The 21,208-nt window shown below is 35.9% G+C and overlaps 1 protein-coding gene across 2 annotated transcripts in view; it reads left to right on the forward strand.

Moving 5' to 3' along the window:
* Positions 1 to 3,510: 3,510 nt before the first annotated feature.
* Tup (LIM1_Isl and LIM2_Isl domain-containing protein tup) overlaps positions 3,511 to 21,208 on the forward strand; it is a 38,911-nt gene continuing 21,213 nt past the window's right edge. The window contains exon 1 of one of the 2 annotated variants that reach the window (XM_072895854.1): positions 3,511 to 5,086. In XM_072895854.1, the coding sequence (XP_072751955.1) occupies positions 4,972 to 5,086 (115 nt within the window). In that variant the 5' untranslated portion in view covers positions 3,511 to 4,971. The remainder of the gene's footprint in view (positions 5,087 to 21,208) is intronic. The other variant, XM_072895855.1, reaches the window with a different exon arrangement.

Consider the following 21,208-nt stretch of genomic DNA (forward strand, 5'->3'; position numbering starts at 1 on the left):
TTAATGACATTATTATCAGTGCCTTATTTTTTCGAGTATGTAATGTATTTAGCCCAAAAACAAAGGGGAGAGTTAGCAGGCCAATCTGTAATAAAAATCGTGTTTGGAACACGAAAATAAATATCGGGAGATATCCAATCCGCCATTCCGCAGACGTGATCTTTTCAAAGATTGATAGCGGCGACGTGTGTGCGCGCGACGTGTCTTATGGAGACCAGACGATTTAACGAGACTTTTGCGCAAAAAGCTCACTCGTCGAATCGTAATGTCGGATAATGTGACGAAAATGAATTACAGACCCGACGAGCGCGAAGGAAATATTTACTTCCGCGAGAAAAACGCGCCCGCTTCGCCGTGCCATGGAAAAAAAGAGGCCGAGTAAAGCGAAAAGTCGAATTTAATCTGATCTACATATCTCGTCGTCATACAAAGGCGGTATTCTAGGAGAGACATCCAAAATCGCTAATTGGACGATGATTATGATGATAAATTTAAGAGATAATGAATTAGACGAGTCGGCCGTGAATACGCGAAAATCTACATTACAAACTTAATTTACTCACACAATTCAAGTACGCATACTGAGTTGACTCAATTTTTAAATGTTTGTTTACATATCATCAGATTATCCCTTGAGACTCTTCAAACGGCCGAGCATCTATTTTCTCAGACATTTTTCGCAATTGCAGAATTTTCCAAGAAATATACATGTACCAAAAATTTTTATTATAAATATATATATATATATATATATATATATATAATCAATAAAAAAAATGTTGATTGTAAGCTACCAAAAAACAATTCGACTTTATTGTACATGCGTTGAATTTAATTAAATTTTTAATTTGAAGCATTAAAGCATTGAGAAATAACATTTTATTTTATAAATATCTTGTTGTTAATAAACGTTATTTTAGCTGCGAGCGTTATCATTATTTGTAATACATTGTTTTTAATAATATACATATATCGTATATACGAGTATGTCATTTTGTATGTCAATTTTCAACAAAGGACATTGTGATTAAAATACTACATTTTATTCTTCATTTAAAAATAATTATGTGTTTTTACAATATTCTACTTATCTTGTTCTCATCCGTCATTATTCTCTCTTTCTTTTAATTTCGCAAAAAAAAAAAAAAAAAAAAAAAAAAAAAATTACTTATAAATTACGTATAAATTACTCCTCTGCCTTTTATCGAAATCGAAAGACTTCCGAGATTAATGGAGCAATGGACTCTTTTGGAGCTTCTAGGTTCGCTCCACTCGCATATGTCGAACCCTTTCACATTTCCTGCTCACAATTCCAAGTTCTATCTACTAAGAGCACATCTAAATTAAAAGGCCACGTTATACCTTCCTTCATTTTACTCGACGGAATCTCCGAATCGAACTTTTCGATGCGCGATGTTTCTAATCTCTGTCGGACATTGCGCAGAAATCGACCTAATCGATACCTCGAGCAGCGGCAGGAAGAGAACCCGCCGCTCCATGGGAGACACGCGCGTTCAAAGTGTTTTCGCGAATATTTCTTCAAATATTCAGGACAATGATGGGAAATGAAGGGAAATGGCCGAGTGAACGTTAGAATAATTTTCAAATGCGATATAAGGTAGAAATAAATATCGACATGTCCGAGTCGACATTTTTCTCTCACTTTCGATCTCAATTTTCCATCTAACATCTATACTTTGTTAAATTACTTAATTTTTAAACTGTTTGAATGATAATTTTGCAAAACCCGAAAGCTCCTCTTTTAAACCTTTAATAAATGATAAATTGTACGTTTATTGCTTGGATATTTAACTCTTAAATTCCATACTGCGAATTGGGATTTTACATTTTCAAAACAGCGTTCAAACTTCGATTAAAATACAGAATATTTGAAATACAGAGAGATAATATGTGTTTTCAGGGATAAGAATTTTCCGAGGGATCGATTGGCGATATTATTATACAGACAAAAATATAATATTTTATTAAAAAAAGTCTACATTGAAAAAGATTACGTTGAAAAATTTTAATGTGAATTCGCCCCAATGGGGATTTAATTAATGTTAAGGAGTACAAAGTACAAAGTACTTCATTTTCTATATAAATTAAACTCGAAATCCGTACAATCCATAAACGTGAGAAAATTGGGGCTAAAAATAAACGAAAAATTTCAACTCGGATGTCTGTCAAATTTGCAAAATTGCACGTCGCGCGAATACCGGGCTGCTATTACAATTAAATTACCCGCAACGTATCTCTCTAACCGTTCAAAAATTGATGTTGAATCTTTGACGACTTGTCCGTGTTAATGTATAAAACGTTTCGCGGCTAATTACTTAACCTTGTACCTTATTCGCTCTGTATTATTTCGTGACATTGCGTTCTGTCTCTGAAATTATTTAACGAACTTGTCCGAAGGTTTTGCATAAATACCTCTCTCCCTAATTTATCGCGACGTTCGTGGAAGAGCGTAAAATCATTGGAATATATGTACAATAAAATATAATCTTACATAGCATAAAATGCCGCATTGAAAAGCATTGAAAAGCATCAGGATACGCTGTTCCCCGGCTTGCTTACTGAATATTAGAAATTCGCGAGATTTGTGGATCGTGTCATCATCAGTTATATCGGCGCGACGGCAACCGCGAGAAGTAGTCGCGAAAAGCAAACGAGAGGGAAATGCGAGAGAAGAAATATTAGAGAAGCTAAAGTCGAACGGACACAGGACGTAGCTTGCTGCAGGAACGACATAGATACCGGCCGTTTGGTTACCACTCAGCCGACATCACGGGTAGCATCACGGCAGCGAGGTGGATTAACAAAGAGAGAAAGAGAGAGAGAGACAAAGAAAGAAAGAGAGGCGAGGACCATAGAAACCTGAGGACCGATAAAGCGCTGGAGAGTAAAATAGAGAGAGAGAGAGAGAGAAAGAGACAATGGAATATGCTGGTGAAGACGACGTATCGGTAGCAAAAGAGAGAGAGAGAGAGAGATACGAGACAAAGGAAGGAGAAGAGTGATAGCAGAAAGAAGAAAAGCACAGAGAAAGAGAGGAAGAGAAAGAGAACGCATTGAGGGAGGAGAGCAGAGCACCGGTAGGTGGTAGAAGTGGAAGTGGTGAAGGATACGTAGAGTTGTGGAGGAAAAGAGTTAGAGAGACGATGGACAGAGAAGGAGAGTAGGCACACGCGAATCGATTAGGTGCGCGCGCGGTCGGCCATTTTGTTGCCGGTTCACCGGGGGTTGCGGAGGCGTGGATGCTGGACGGCGTCGACTCCGATCACGACGACGAATCCGATCGTACTCGCGCGTCGCTCTCTCGCGTTCGATAGGACGCGCGCGCGAACCCGTGGACGCCCGAAGATGGTGGGGAAGATTAGAATTGGGAGTCGAAGTGAGCGAGAGAGGGGATGATCGTCGTGGTGGAGAAGGGTAGGGAGGAAGTGGCGGCAACGGCGTAGACGGCGGCTACCACGAGAGTGAGCGAGAACCTGGAACCTGGTGGTGTTTTGGAGGGGAGAGTCAGACAGTCTCTCCGGTTAGGTTGGGTCTGGCATCTCCAGCAGACTATAGCGAGACACCTAACTGGCAGTCAGTGGCTCCCGGGGCCCTGCGTCGTCAGTCTCGTCGGGGTAGTTTTGTGCAACCTCTTCGTCAGTCTCTCCTCCTCCTCTCTCTTTCTCTCTCCCTGTCCATCTTTCTATATCTTTCTCTCTCTTTCTTTCTCTCTCTCTCTCTCTCTCTCTCTCTCTCCCTCTCTCTCTCTTTCTCTTTCTCTCACTTTTTCCCTCTCTCCCGGTTGGCTCCCCTTTCTTTCTCTCTTTCCAGTAACCAACCTCTCTTCCTTCCTCGGGCCTGCTTTCCTCTCTTCCGCGATCTTTCTACCCTTTCTTCACCGTTTTATACCGGAATAGTTGTTTCTTTTGCTTGGGCCCTTGCTGTTGTCTGTTGTCACGCGAAACGTCTCGTGGTGAACGATCTCGACAGTGAATTCTTTTTGCTCGCGCCTCCAGTGAGTGGATTAGGAACGCAATCGTGCGTTCAGTGTCGCGATTTCGGACTCGCGCTAATGGACCGGTTGATGATTTCGGACCTAGCCAACTTTGTTCCCGTGAAAACGAAAGGAATCAACCGCCAAACATCATCAGGAATATTGTCAAAGTTCTGCGTCGCACGTTGATCGTGTATCGTATTGATCAACGTTCTTGTCTGGCAATCGTTCACTAAATTTGTGAGATAAGCTGAACGGGTGTGGTATCGCGAAAGAGAGAAAGAAAGAAAAAGAAAGAGAGAGAGAGAGAGAGAGAGAGAGAGAAAGAGAGAGAGAGACAAAGAGAGGGAAACCGCGTGGATAATTCGAAAAAAAAAAAAAAAAGAAAAAAAAAAAACAGAACGTGGAAAAATCACTTCTGACCAATAACCAGGAAAGGAAGATCATCACGAAAGTGCTGGAGGGTGAATCGAGAATGAACGATTTTCGACAAAAGTGCTAGATTTTTGGATCCGCCGCAAACATCGATGTTACCGGAGCATTAACCGCACCCGTTTAGGCTATTGCAGCGTTTTATTTCTCGTGCCCGAGATTTCTTCGAACTCTCCTCCTGTCGCGCGTATACTCTTCATTTTCAACGAGATGATGTGAATCCCGCGAGATATATATCAATATAGCCCTACAACTATTCAGTTGGTGACAAGTCAACAAAAATAAACTCTGCTTACACATATATTCATATTTATCTCACACATTTGAAGCGATTTAGTGATCCTTGGTGAATTCTTCTGTACTGTTCTTCAAAAAGCGGTGCGAGGCGGGTAGAAGGGTGCGGGGAGGGGGGGGGAGGTGAACGCCGTCGAAGTTTCGCGAATTTAAAGGGTACGGCCGGTACGAAAGGCCTCAAGATTGCTCGAAAACCGTCGCGCGACGTGCGCAGGAGTGGCAGAGCTGCGGAAATAGGGGGTGCCGGAGTAATGCAGCGGGTGGGCGCAGCCGGGGGGCCCGGGCCCATCGGCTTTCAGGGCCCTCCGAGATCGCTGAAAATCTCACCGGTCAACATACAGGACGAACCTGCCGATCCTACGCAAAGTAAGTAACTCGGTGTTTTTTTTTTTTTTACGGATATCTGTCCCTTTCTCTCTTTTTAGGACACGCGATCGGTGAAGGAAACCTCGCAATGTGATTAAACAATTGAGGAGGGAATCACTTTTCCGCGGCAGATGTTTTAACTTTCCATAATCTTATTTATATACGCATGTGCGAATGTTTCTATATAAATATAGTAACAGACTGATTTTTTTTTTTTTTTTTTTATTTATAACGTAACTTTAATAAAAAGAAGAACGTAATATATTAAATCTGTTGTCAAGACTCGCGTTCGAAAACGTAGTTTCCAATCAGACTCTCTTGAGAATAAAAATTAGAATCCGACTGCGAAATATATTTAATTTTTCACAGAGCTTTTTATTCGCGAAATCTTCATACATAATATATGCGCGCAATAAAAATTTCATCTTTATTTTCTCTTCGCTCGGAAAATAAATTTACGTGAACAGAATCAACTAACAAAAGATTGTATTGAGTCATCACGCTTCTTGAAACAAAGACTGTGTCTATTAAATAAGAGTAGAGATAAAAAGAGATTTTTCTTTCACACTATCACACATTTTTATTCTTTCGCCGTAATTTTGATTGATTCTACATATTACGGCTAATTTTGTTCCATTAAAGCCGATTTTTTTATTTAAGGACGAACTATGGTTTTCCATCAATTAACGTGGTGATCTGCATTTCATTACATCGTCGTTGATTAAATCAGTGCTTAAAAATCTGTCCGCCCGATAATTAATTCCATTGGCACTTCATCGCGCGTCGCGTAATTAGATTGTTTAAATAATTATCTTCTCGTATTCGCTACTCTTTGCCGCGGAGTCATTAAATCAAAGGACAGATACATACGTGTAATATATGATGCGTCTATATCGACGAACACATCGCTGTGAATGAAAACCGATGGGTTCACTTCAAATTATTTTCCTGCGTAAACTCTATAATATTCTATTCTGGTTTATACACTGAAATAATCATGGAATTAATAATCACGGTGAGAACGAATCAATCTCGATCAACTTTAAATTGTGTTTACATGAACCGAGAAAAATAGAAATTAATTTTGATTTTACAATTTACTTCACAATAATAAATTCAGCGTACTTCAGTGTTTTTATGTATTTTTTCAGATTACTTTCTTAACATCTTTAAATTAATGTTTATATATATATATATATATATAATAATTGCAGATCTTAGATTTGAAATCGCAGAGCGGAATAAAAGAATCGTCGGAGCAAAAACTTTTCGTAAAATCCACGTGTAATGAAAATTTTATATCTGAAGAAAGATTATAAATCAAGTGCGTTCGTACATAAATTACAGAATTTGTTATTCACTTTGTATAATGATTTGAGAGATATTGTATGCCTGATATGTAATCGTCGGAAGTAAATATTAAAATCTTTTTATCGTGTGTATTTAAAATCATTGCAACGATTACGAATTTGATCTTGAATCGCGGATATTTTTCGAATAATTTAGATAATTAATTAAGTAAATTTATAAACTTTAAAATAATATTTATTGCGGAAAAACACGTATCTAGTATTGACTGTAAAATCAAACTGAAAGCAGAACAAAACAAAACCGAAACTTGTAACCCGCTTATAAATCAACACCTAAATTACAATACTTTCGTTCTATTGAAGAAAATGATTATAGAAAAATATCGAAACACAGGAAACCTAGATAATTTCTAGTATTAATCAATATGAATCGTATGGTCGATTCGATGAAACCTTAATCAACGTACCGTAAGCGTTATTAATATCACGTTAATATTGCGTACGCGGCGAATGATAACATTAATGTAATGTAAAAGATGTAAATTGCCATGGCATTTTGTGTAATAGCAAAAGTACGAGACTTTTTATCATTATTTCAAATATTGCCATTTCTATAATAGAGATGCGGAGCTACAGTACTTTAGTTTTACATTTCTTGACTCAAGAGTAACATAAAATTATGTGAGGAATTTTTCAGTTCAAATAATCTACGATTACCGTTTGCTAAGCTCTTGTATTTAGTGAAAGCTGCATTTTACACGTAATAACGAACATTTACATCCAGCTGCCAACCTCTCGAAAGCCAAATCGATCACTCTTTCTAATTTATTAATTTTAATTATTTATATATTTTTAATTAATTTTACTTTTTATCATTTACTTTTAATATCACAAATTTTTTAATTTCGGAATATTGATCACGTCTAATTCTAACTTACTTATTTTAAAAATCACCCGAAAAAATGCAATGACATATATTTCCTATAAATTCATATAAAAATGACATCACAATTCTTATTTTATCAATACATTATATTGTCGATTGACGATTTTCTCTTGTGTCATATATATATATATATATATATATATATATATATATATATATATATATGTGTGTGTGTGTGCGCGTGTGTGTGTGTATTGTATCATGTTACAATCTTTGGACGTCTGTTCTGGCTACACTGCAGTCGACGATGCGCTCGATGCAAGAGTCGGCGAGCCTTTCTCCACGGTCGGCGCTCGCGAGCTCGTTTATTATTAACTCGAGTTATCGCATTTTCATAATCGGATACATGGAATATTCAACGATGCGAAACGATTCGCCGATGATTTTCTGTAATTAAATGTTACAGTATTGCGTTTAACACGTGTTTTTCGCGCGCGCCCGCGCGCGAGCCAACGGGGTCGCAATTATCATGGGGCGACATTAATATCTACCGTATTTATCGCTCATAATTATTGCGACGCTATATTATTCGCCAGTAAGAATGGCGAATGCGTGTGCGTTCGCACCGTCCAACACGCGTGCATCACGATGAGATCGCGGAATTTAATTTACACTAGCGATTAATTTGATAATGTTCGATGAGATGAATGAATAAAAAGTGAATTAAGTTGTGGCGATCGCCGTGCATGAGAACAAAGAATAATTAAATTAATGGAATTGTGAGATCGCGATAATGTGAGTCCGCGATTTAATCTTGATGCTAGTTTGATTTTTTTGACGGAAGAAGGGGAGAAGAGAGGAAAAGTGCTACAGATATAAAAAGATTCTACATCTTGTTAATGAAAAAAATATCCTTTCGACATAAATTATAAATTATCCAAGTATCTTAAATGTTTGATAAAGTCGCAATTAAATAATAAAATTTTTAGCCATATTTTAATCTAGAACTCGTTTCATTGGATATTAATGTAACGATAATTTTGCATCATTTCAAATTTTTTAATCGTCTAAAGATATAGTTGATATCTTATGTGGATGGACTGGATGAGTTTAATTGCGATTAACGATCGAACGGGAATATCCAAAATTCTAACAACCATCCAAAGTATTTTGAAAGGCGATCACTTATACACGCAATTCTGCGAATTAAGTTATTTCTATCGTTGATGACAGAATGCTCTTTGTAATCCAATGCGTTGATCGAGAATAAATTCGGCCAATTTAATCTGTACATACATATATTTTCGTTTTAATAGCAATTGCTTCCAATGATCACAACATGATCATTTCATGAAAGAAAATAAATCTTTTTTAAAGAATGAAAATTATTTTTTGCTAAATTTATATGAGTAATTATCTATACCTACATCATCAAACGTTCCTAATATAATTTTCTTTGAGGGGAGGAAGAAAATTTTAATTAATATTGATATTTAATTAAAAAAGATATATATGCATAAGCCATTAAAAATATCGATGCAAATCGCATTCGCAAAATTTAAAGAAGGATATGGTATTTCTTAACTTTTCTCTAATAAGATTTCAATCCTGATGTAACTTATATAAAAATAAATATTTAATATATAAATAAGAATAAAGAATAATATAAAAAATACTTATATATTTACTTATTATTATTTTATATCTTTACATATCTATAATACATAATTGATTAATTTTATTTAAATTAATATTTTTTATATTATTCTTTATATTTAATATTAAACATTTATTTTTATATAACTGTATAGGTTACATCAGGATTGAAATCTTATTAGGAAAGTATTAAGAAATACCATATCCTTCTTTAAATTTTTCCAACAATTCGTCAAAGCGTGTAGAAAAATATTAACAATCCGCATGATTGCATAATTGCAGGCTTTTCACGATATAAAAATGCGTAATGTATGATCGCGTCGACTATACTTTTTCAACTTTCCCAATTAGCGTGCGCTTTCGTCGAGAATCACGTTGCAATTTTTGTTCGGTGTTTACGATCGCCGTATCGGTATATGTATGTATGCAATTTCAAGGAGAGGGGGAAGAAAAGAAGAAACGTCGTACTTTGGAGCGACAAAAATCCGCATTATTTTACAGGATGATAATATGATGCAAAGATCGTCGATCTCTCTCTCTCTCTCTCTCTTCTCGATTCGCTCGATCTATCCCAGCCAAATGCGATTTGCGTCGGTTTTTAATTAATGGCTCATGCATTTGCATGATTAGAGCCTGAAACGTAGAGTTATACGCGAGGTATCAGCATTCCGTGCGTCGAAAACAACCGCGACATTAACGCCGGGATTCCTCGTGATTCCGACGCATATAACTCTGTCTCGACGAGACGTCGACATTAAACATTTAAATGCTCGCTTTTTTTTTCTCCTGATATTCTCCTCGAGCGTGAACCTGTGCGCGCGTCCACCTATGCAAGCGCGATAATTAGAGCAAGTGCACGCGTTATAATTAGCGACATGTTTGTTTACTTGGCAGCTTTTCTTTGACGTAAGCTATTGTGATATAATAAAGCTTCTCAGTGCAACCTAAATGCAACTTTGGCAAAGTATGATGTTAATAATCCATCAATGATTTGTGTTATCGAAAATTGATATACTTGATAATGTTTTGAAAAATGTGTAAATTGAAAAGATATTTTTATTTATGATATAAAGACAATTAAGGAACATTTAGCAAATAGACATTTTCAAAAAGTAGATTTTTAAAATCTGAAAGATCGTATTGTTTTCAAAAAATATATTTTTAATATTTCTTGAGAGAGAAGTCGTGTAAGTCGAGGTTATAATTAATCGAAGTTATAATTATACCATGAATAAAAAAATTATATATAATGTATAATTTCTACTATATCATAATATGTATAATATACTAAAATATAATAAACCTCGTAAAAGTCGAAAGAGAGACTATAGTGTACAAATTACTTTTTAATAAAATTTAATCTAATTTTTCGAGAGAGATTTAAAAACCACATAATACTGACACATTGATCTCTCGAAGACTTGATATCTGTCAAACATCGGTGAGCTAGCACGTGTTGTTATCATATAACTGTAAAATAAGAATCCGCGCCAAGTTTTCGCTAATCCCGATTGTTCGCTTCGACGTTCGTACCAACAAACGATTTATTTCATCCGCGTGAGAGGAGAGAGAGAGAGAGAGAAAGAGAGAGAGACGCGTGTGCGCGTAAGAAGCGGGGAACGACCGGGCTTGGATGGAAATCATCAGCCGATTAGAGTGCAGATGTTCTCGTACGAAGATTACGAGCCGATTCTACCCTCGCACCGCGCGCGATGCCATCATACGCACCGGGGGTTTAGGCCAGCAGGGGCGGCGGAAAGTGGATATAACGTCATAGGGTAGGCTTGATTGAATTATCATGAGTGTTTGCGGAACGGCGGCCTGCAATTGAATTAGATGCGGGGCCTTTCCTATCGAAGCGCGTAGACATATATCAGTGTCCCGACGTTAATTCTTTCTCTCTCTTTGACATCAAGATCGTTATATCTTCGTTTCGCGTACAGAAGTAGCCGATAAAAGATTATAATTATACCTGACGAGATCGTCCGTGCACCTGATATTGCCATTCTTTTACACGGTCACTGTTTCACATTTAATGAACGAAGAATCGTCTCGTTGGCGATTATATAATTATTGCAAAGATTTATGTAATCTATAAGATATATATTTATAATAAATACAATTGTCCCCAAATTATGAGGTATCCTTAAATTTTTCTTATTTCTTACAATTAACATGTATGTTAAAAAATAAACACACTATTGATAATTAGCTACTTATGTAGTTACTTAACCGATGAATTGAATTGACATTTCATCTGACATTTGACATTTTTAATTTGAGATAATCCTTGCAAATGCAACAGTTTTAGACTTTTGTTTATCTTCACTAAGTTTAGATCATTTTAACATTTTAGAATGTTAAGAACAAACGAAACTAGAACAATAAACATAACACAAGACCGAATAAAAGATACATAATTTTTTTTAAAGCAAGAAACAATAAACATACATTGCTAAATTTAAAACAAACTATCAATAATCAATAATTTAAAAATAATAATATATTTTATAAACACAATTACACAATAAATTTCGAGAAAATGTACACATTCTTAACTAGTCTTAACTAGTTTCAAAAAATCATCGAAATAAAAAATGAATTCGTTGTATTTTTTAGAAATATGTTTAAAAAATATAGAATGCCTAATATTTTGAACATGGCTGTATATGTATATACATGTAAAACATATATTTATTTATTTATTATTATTTTATTTATCTTATTTTATTTATTTGTGCTTCCTCAATTATATTATTCTTTTATTTCACTTATAATGTAACATTATATTTTTTTTTTTTTTTTTTGTTATCAAGCGCGTTAAGTTTCATCAAATATTATTTTTCAGCAATTTCTGTGTTCCTAAAAAAAATTATTATAATTCTAAATTATAAATCTATCCGCTCATTTATTTTTCTGTCAATTTTTAATCTTTCTTAAATATAAAAATGTCAAATAATAATTATTGTTAAAGAGATAGGATTACTAAAATAGAAATATATACATTGGAGAGTATCGGTAGTTTTTAAGGAGACAAAAAATCGGAAAAGATTCTCGTTTATTATCGATGAAAAAGCGGTGAATCGAAAAATTGACAATGGCAAATATTGTATTTGTAGTATATCGATATAAGCGAAGAGTAGTTGACGGTAGAGGGACGCAATCGTTCGGTACACAGAGTTATCTGCGATCGGAGAGATTGTGGCGGAATACAACGAAAAATCAGTGCGTTCCGTTATGGATCAAAGGCTCGCCGCCTTTGAAGGAAAGAAGCGAGCGCGACTAAACAAGACGCTCGATAAGACGTGCTTATCTATTGCGCGGTCAAGATTGATTAATCGATAATGGCGATAAAATCTTAATGTGTATCGTCGTACGTGACACTTGCTGGAAAATGATGATGCCGAAACCAGTGTAATTTTGAACTAAACTCACAACCAGGCTTTTGATGTTCCAGCCCACGTGAGAGAGACATATTTTAAATATAAATATAAATAATGCTACTCTCTAATTGAAAAGTTATCATTAAAGATGTCTGAATCGAAGAAAAGTTGATGAAGAAAAAAAATATTGATTCTGAGAGATAAAACTACCTCATTGTACGTTACGTCATAACACAAGGACGTATGTCATTCCGAGTCAATATTTAACTTTTATTTTCATAATCAATTTTTTGACATTTATGGATTCGATAGGTATACTTTATAGAGGAAGAAAAATATAAAAAATTAATTGTTCTTCTATTAAATATTCCTCTATTTCATATTTCAAATAGATAACAAGTAAGAAGTTTCTCACTTAAAGGAGTTTTAAAAGACAAGCAAAACTACAGCTTACATAGATTCAAAAGATTCGACTGTGCTTTAATTATGAAAATAGATTAAAAATGAAGTTACACTGTAAGAAATTTCCCAAGAATTGAGACACATTTCTGTTTGAATTTTCAGATCTGAATGTCCGAAAGTAACTTCAAACAATTTGTGTAGTTAAGAAGGTTGTTTAAAAATTCAGGCAGTCTTAAAAAATCTGACAACATGTAAGTAAATTTCAGACCCTTTGTCTGCAGTGATTTTTTTAGATCAAAATTTCAGATCGGAAGCGGGAGAGAGAAATAGACGGGATTCCATTGATGCGAGATGAATCGGCGTCACGTGTACGTTTACAGGAAGCGAAGATTGTCACTCACGAAGTATGTACATACACGTACGCGCTCGCTACGGTCATCAGCATCCACTCGGGCCATTTGGTCATTGTTCTAGTCACACGAGAAAGTCCAGAAGGCCTGAACCGGACCGTGCCATGCCGTGTCCGGGTCTGGTGGTCGCCGGCGCCCGGCGCCAGACCCTCGGGGGAGAGTCTCCGGTTTTACAACACTCTGGAGGATCGGGTGGCGCGCGCGCGCGCCCGGGGACCTGTGCTCTCTGTCATTAGGTCCCTCTAACGAGAGGGACCGCTGCCGGTCTTATCGCACGGGCCGCTTATAAAGAAGCGTAATCGCTGTTCGACGGGTACATTTGGTTTTATCGTCGTCGCCGATCTCGTTCGGACGAGAGATTTTCCTTGCCGAGGAAAAAAAAGAGAGAGAGAGAGAGAAATAAAGAAAGAGAGATCGCAAAAATGTCCGCATCCTAAGGTCATGTCTTGGTCGTGCACTTGTCACGCGAAGAATGTATGTCCCGCGAGCAAGACAGGCTCATCCATCTCTGTTTGTTTAAGCTTTCAAGGCGCTGTGAAAAATTGACGGAATTTGTCTAGTAAAACAGTCATAAATCATCGGAGATGTTGGAAGAGAGATTTTTCGGAGAATTTTTCACAGCTTTTCCGTCTCCTTTATATTATATGTAAAAGATCTTTATATTATTTTTTTTTTTTAATTTTTGCAGAAATACAACTTTGGAGAAATATAACGATCAGAATAATAATTATCGCGTTAGACCAAGATTGCTAATAATAAGAAACGATTTATTATCATGAATCGTAAGGACTCGCGCAACTAACGCGAGTTTACGAGTTAGAGATAGCTGAAACTTAAAACCGTGTCGTAAAGTTTTTTTTATCATAATCTGAATATAAAATAATTTGATTAATTGGATTTTACTTGGCGGAAACGAGTTGGAACAAGTTGTTTTACTTGTTAATTAACTCATTAGAGTACGTACATTTTTTACAAACGAGACTATTCGATTCTTTCCTTGTATTTTGTTTCTCCTCGCAATAATTCCACTGATAAGAGAAAAAACAAATATTTTGATTAAACTATTTAATAAGACACTCGATAAGAGAAGGCTTTGAAGGTTGAATATCATATCATCGATATATTAATTGGAAAATTAGCATCAGCTTCCCTGAGAGAAATTACATTGATCGTTTGTATAAAACTGGATCCGATAAGTGGAAAAAAATCGAGCAAGGTATTAAACAACGCGTATGGCGATGACGCAATGAAACTGGTAACCTGTGCTCAGATAACAAATCATATGATCAATTGAGCGTTCATGTCGAGATCGGCCTGGCTCTAATTTTTGTTTGATATTCGAAATGTCAAAAACAGAGAGAGAGAGAGAGAGAGAGAGAGAGAGAGAGATAGAGAGAGAGAGACATGACCTTTTCAACATTAAAATATTTCCGACAGAATCGTTCGAATATTTTATCGATACTTTTCTCATAATTTCGCTCGAGAATTGGATTCTCGTAGGAAGAAAAAATTTTATTATTAATTGGCATATAACTTATTCGTTCATTGTCTATCTCAAGTACAAAGTGCAAATTGAAGCATCAGCTGAAATAAACCTATCGAGATTCTTTGGAATCCATAAACGTGGAAAAATTCAGATTGAAAATGGAAGGGAGATTTCGATTCGTGGGGTGTTTCGTGAAAACTTTCCACGCCACGGATTGACGGGGGTTTACGTTAGATAGATCCAGGGCGGCGGGAGCGAGACGGGAAGATAAAGACCGAGTCAGAGTCGCACGAATTAGAACCTGCTCACGACCAGGCGACGTTGGGGCGCCGGGTGGACCCGCAGGAATGCCGGCCGGACTGATAAAAGCCACGGCCAACACCTACATAAATTTCAACTGTGGGCGGCGGGGGAAAGGGGGGGGGGAGGGGAGGGATATCTAAGGACTGTGTGCCTGCCTTTCGTTCATTTAAACGTACATCCTAAATTTAGTGTCGGCCGCGTTCGGGAACGCCGCGGTATCGGCGAGGAAGAGGACGCCGTCATCTCGTCAGATGGACACCGATGTCGGTGTAGCAGTTTCTGCGCGAAGGCGAATCTTCTAGAATTCTGTAGACGATAGTAGTCTCTAGAATTAGTCGACGTACCGTTAAAGCGAGACTTTGTTGCGTATATTACGCACGATGTATTGTATGTAATCTCTTCCTGATCGCATTACATATATTGTACTTTCTCTCGTATATTTAATGGAAAATTTATTTCTTCTCCAGATGAATTTTATTCTTATTTTAAACCTCAATTTCCTCACGTTTATAAGCATTTTCTTTAGAAGATTTTGGTTTACATTACTGAGAATTGCCTAAGAATTTTAGACACATTTTTGTTTAAATGTTTAGATCTGAATTTGTTTGAAAGTAATTTCAGAAAAATCAGACACTCTTCTGAAAATTTTGTCTGAATATTCGGATAGTGTATGATAAGTATATAATTGCATTTTTTACAGCGATAATGTATATATAAAAGGGCACAGTAAAAAATTGCCTAAGAAGTCAGACACATTTTTATCTAAATTTTCAAATCTGGTGTCTAAAAGTAATTTCAATAACCAGTGTCTTAATCATCAACGTCCTGTTTTAATCAGAGTTTAATTAAAAGTCATTTTTCTGATATCTAAAAATTCAGATAATCTTCTAAAAATTCCATTTGAAAATTCGGACAATATATTTACCTATATGTAAAAAATAACTGCAGACAAAGTAAGTTTTCTTACAGACTCATCCGATTTTTCAAACAGAATTTTCAGACCTTTTTCTGAACTTTTAAAAATTGCTCTAATAATTAAGACAAATTATCAAATACTATTTATAAATCTAAATTTACTTTCAAACACCCAGATCTAAAAATTCAGATAAAAATGTGTCTGAATTCTTAGGCAATTTTTTACAATATATAAATTAAATTCCTATATTTCGTATTTCAAAATTTTCTATCTTTTAAATTAAAGTCTTATTATTAAAAGAAAATCTATCAAAATTATAAATAAATAGTTTCAAAAAGGATGACTCCTTAAAGTAGACATTAGATTAACAAGTGTGATCTAAAGTAAGAAAAAAAAAATTATTCAATATGTGAAAATTTATTCAGTCCAATTTGTCGATAGACGTAAGTGTTCTTAAATACTTGTACGATGATCTATAAAATTCGCAATAAAAAAAATTATAGAATAGGATTTTATTTATAATTTTAGGGTGTTAAAAAATAATATATACACACACACATTATACATGACATGCGACACTTATAAAATTATAAGTACACTTCTGTCTTGAATTTCATGATGAATTATAAATCGTCGAAAGGAAACTTAGTCTCATGAAGGCTGTATTTTTATATGGAAAAAAAATATGGAAAAAAAATGTCCCCTGGTCATTCACTGCGATCTATCTCCGAAGAGACAGTGTAGCCGGTTCGTGCGTGCAAACTCTACATCGCGAAGCGATTTCTGCCTTCACCGACGATGCTGCCCGCAAATTTGCACGCCACTTCGGCTCGACAGGCGCCTTTTTCCCCGCCGCTAAAGCCTTGGTCGAGTGTACCCGCTTTTACGCGTAGAGGATGCGTGCGAGGATATACCATATACGCGTACACACATTCGCGCGCGCGTTATCTTGGTGACCCGAGATGAATGCTCGAAAAAGAGAGAGAGAGAGAGAGAGAAGATCGGCGGTACCGGCGGGCTTGTATAAGGATGCATTCCCGATTCCTTTTGCTACGCGAGACCTGGCCGCGCGTCCGGTAGAAAAAAAAAGGGAAATAATTAGCGGAGGTGTTAATGAAATACCAAACGAACGCCGTGGGACACCGGGTCGGCGCCTCTGAACTGCGAACCAGACATCCCCGACACAAGCTCCGGCGCCGCTTCCCTCCTCCTCCCTCGTAGTAGCAAGCTACTCCTAAGAGATATCTCCTTGTTTCTCTTCCCTCTCTCTTTCTCCTTCCCTTCTGCCACCACCGTCGATGCCGTCCACTTTTTTCCTCTCTTCCTCTTCTTCATCTTCAACTTCTTACATTTCTTCGCCGCATCCTTCTCTCCTTTTTCTTATTTTTCCCTTTTCTTGTCCTGCAGAGAGTAATCTCTCCACGTTTCTTTTTAAAATGTTTTCCTCTTTCTGCTCGAAAAAAAAAAAAATAACGAGCTTAAATGCCCCGTCGCAAGTCGCGACTTTTGGCAACCAGATGAATCGGAAACAAAAATTTCGTTGACGTAAGAAAATCCCTGTCCGTGAAAAAAATTCAAATAATGCGTTCAATTATTTTTTAATTAAATTAACGAAACTGCGTTGTATTGAACTTTAAACGGAATTTTTAGAAGAGTGTTTAAATTTTCAAAATAATGACTCTGATAATTGAGATTGTTTAAGATTATTATTTTCAAACATCCAGATCTAAAAATTCAGACAAAAGACAATCGCGATATTAAATCATAAGCAATTTGATCGAACTGGAATATTTGAAAACAAGAAGAAATCCAGGTAATAGGAAAAAAAGAGATGTATATTTAAAGTTAATCGCGTTCAGCAAACTCCTACTCTGAATACTACTCTGATATATATTATCTCCTTCGTGAAAGAAAAACAAGAAATATTACGGTGTTGGTGAAGACCTATCTGTGAAATATATGACCTACAACGACGGGGAACGAGCCGCCACCCACATTCGGAGGTCGGTAGCGGGCGATCACTCCAAAAATCGTTGCACTCGTGGTTTTTTTAATCCACTGGAAGAAAAGAGATGGGAGGAAGAGGAGAAAAAGGGTGACGCATCAGCGACTATCCTCCTTCCAAAGTATGTTCCAAAGATCGAGTTTTGCCACCGATCAATCGTGACGAGGGCCGCGGGCAGCACATCCTCTCCATCTTTATCGACAACTCTACTATGCACTTTGTCCCTGAATAAATTATATCACGAGTCGGCTAGCGCGAAACATACCGTTCTTACCCTTTAAGGTCTTTTCTTCTGGACGGTTGCAGAAAAATCAACACATACGGATACAGCGCGTTTCTTTTGAATCATGCGCTTCAAAGTTTTACATGATACAGCGAATGCGATTCGTACGTGTAAATGAACATGTAAATGAACGTGACTGTTTCACTACATTATAAAAAATAACTGTAGACAAAGTGTCTAAAGTTTTCTTACAGACATACTGCCCGAATTTTCAGAAGAGTGTCTGAATTTTCAAATATTTTTCTGGATTTTCTGGAGAATGATGACTCTGATTAAAATTGTTTAAAATTTCTTTCAGATACCCAGATCTGAAAAGATAAAATGTCTGAATTCTTAGGCCATTTCTTACAGTGTGATATTTAACGCATTTTTAAATTAAATAACATTCGAGATAACAACAAGCGATGAAATAAATGTATATATGTATAATATAGGATGAGTGAAAGGATCTTGATGATTTTCAAAATGAAAAATAAAAAATAAAATATAAATATTTATTTCTTGTCAGATAACAATACGGAATTTTTTTAAATTAAAAAACAATTTTTACATTCATCAAATATCCTCCATATTTATTCTACATGTCCCTAGTCTATCACACAGATTTACCATCGCATCGTACTATTATATTATCTGGTATATTAACTGCAATTTTTTCCTGTACGAATTCAAGGTCAATATGATGCAAAAAACGATGTAAATTTGCGTGATAGACTAGGGCAATATAAAATAAATGCGGAGGACATTTGATAAATGTGAAAAAAATATTTTTAATTTAAAAAAATGAATGAAATCAAATGACATTTTATATTCTATTGTTATCTGACAAGAAATAAAAATATTTCAGTTATATCTTACTTTATATATTTTATTTTAAAGACCGTCAGATTTCTTTGATTCACCCTATACATGTAATATAAAATACGTATCTCTCATATACATATACATATACATATACATGTACATATAGAAATAAATTAAATTAAAATTCATATACATGAGACATATACAGTGGACTGCCAATACCAATATCAATCGATGTGTCATATGCGTGATTACAATATCAACCGGGATTAAACTTCAATGTATCGAAAGATTTCCATCGTCCATAATTAGGTGGTAATCACGGTTCCTGTCATATCACGCGAAAGCATTTTAAGTGCGACTTCGAATTGAAAATTGCAATTGTACTCTGTCGCTTGGTTCATTATTACTCATTAATGTCATCGCAACGCAAATCCATACCAATGTAATCTGCTGGAATGAAATGAGCAATAACTGACAGTCAACAGCTTATTAATTGCGAGAAGAGAAGACATCACGACAATTACGTTAATTAGAAATAACAAAGATAAATTAAAAATTCTTTTTTTACTAATTAGTTTGAATAAAGACTTTGTGCGTTCTTTATATGTATATTAGAAAAAAAAAAATAAAATAATATTCTCAATTATTAGTTTATTACTTTACGTCTCTCTGCGACGAGAAAATTGTTATAAATTCTCGCGAACGAAACAACGCGAAAAATATACACACATAATTCCTGAATTGTAAAAATTATACTCCCCAAAAGTTGTAGATCTCTTTTTCTCAGAGAGACTCTGGACCTGAAATATCCACTCCGCGAGTCACGGCGGTGTTAAATCAGTCTCGCCCACGTGAGCGAAAAACGTGTAACGAAATAGCGACAAATACGCGATGGTATCTTTACGATGATTTCGGGGGGGATGGGGGAGGGGGGGGGGAGATCTCGAGTACAGGGGCTGGCGCTGGTGCGCTGGATGCGCTTAACCAGATCCCAGAGAGGTCTCCGAGATACGAGGTGGTTGTCGTTCTCTGGGAGCTAATGGGATGCCGCCGACACCCTCCTCACGTCCGAGTCCCTTTGATCCTGGCCGACCTTGCCCTCGCCTCCGGCGTGACTGCCGCGCGCGTCCTCCTTATATCTCTTCCCGGTTTTCTCTCGTTCCCTTTCTTTTTCTTTTCCTTTCTCCTGGCGCATCCCACCCTGACCTTATCCACCGGGTCGAGGATTTTCATAGTGGTCGCGAGATTCCGTTCCCCCCCCCCTCCCTCTCCCCCGTCCACGCGCGTGTATACGCGTTTCACATGAGCTCGTTCTGTGCGTAAACTTGGAGATTTTTTCTCCGTCTTTTTTTTTTTTTTTGGACACGTGTGTGCGATATAAGGCTAGGTTACAGATGCGCGAATCTGTGATGTAATAATGATAGTGAAAGACAATTTCGTTCTTAAACATTAAACTGTACCTATACTACTTTTCCGATATTCTCGAAGAAAAAGTTTCGTATAAAATTTATTCTACAAGATTTTGAATTATAATTATACTATTTTTGGAATAATATTAGACACACATACAGCATAATCTTTTTTTTCTATCATATATTCATATATTTCTCTATACTATTATAAATCAGATGAATCAGAACTTTTGAGAATTTAATTAGTTTTCAAATTGAAAATTAAAAATTAAATTAAAATATAAAAAGTAAAACCTGCTTGAAGAATTAGATGAAGAATAGATTTTGTTATCTTTGAATTTCATGCTTCTGAAACTTATCCGCTTATAGCTAATTAAAAAAATATCTGAAACTAATTCGTAAGAAAAGCGACACGTGTTCGATCGTTTAAAATAATTGATGTATTCGTTTATTAAAGTTTTTATTTGCTGAATCCGCTATTAATATAATAAATGACTCTTACAAGTTAGTAATTTGGAAATAAAGTACAGATTCTATATTTGTTTTTATTTAATCATTATATTATTAACTTTCTCTCTTCAGATTTCTATTACAATATAGTTTAAATCGGTAGATTATTTCATATCAATTTAACAAAGACACTCACACAAAAGGCATTTTCACTAATAAACTTGCATGATTACCAATAGAAAAGTCTAATTAAGCCAGGTTTAAACGATCTATAATCAGCAAGAAAATTCAAGATAGATTTCTATCTAATTATATGTACTATATCCTGATGTGATAGTTCTTTCTCAAACATTTTTTACATAATACATGAAACTATAAATGAAAATCTATTTCGAACTCTCTCGTAAATTATA

Source organism: Anoplolepis gracilipes, chromosome 7, assembly GCF_047496725.1.
Source record: "Anoplolepis gracilipes chromosome 7, ASM4749672v1, whole genome shotgun sequence".
NCBI lineage: Eukaryota > Metazoa > Arthropoda > Insecta > Hymenoptera > Formicidae > Anoplolepis > Anoplolepis gracilipes.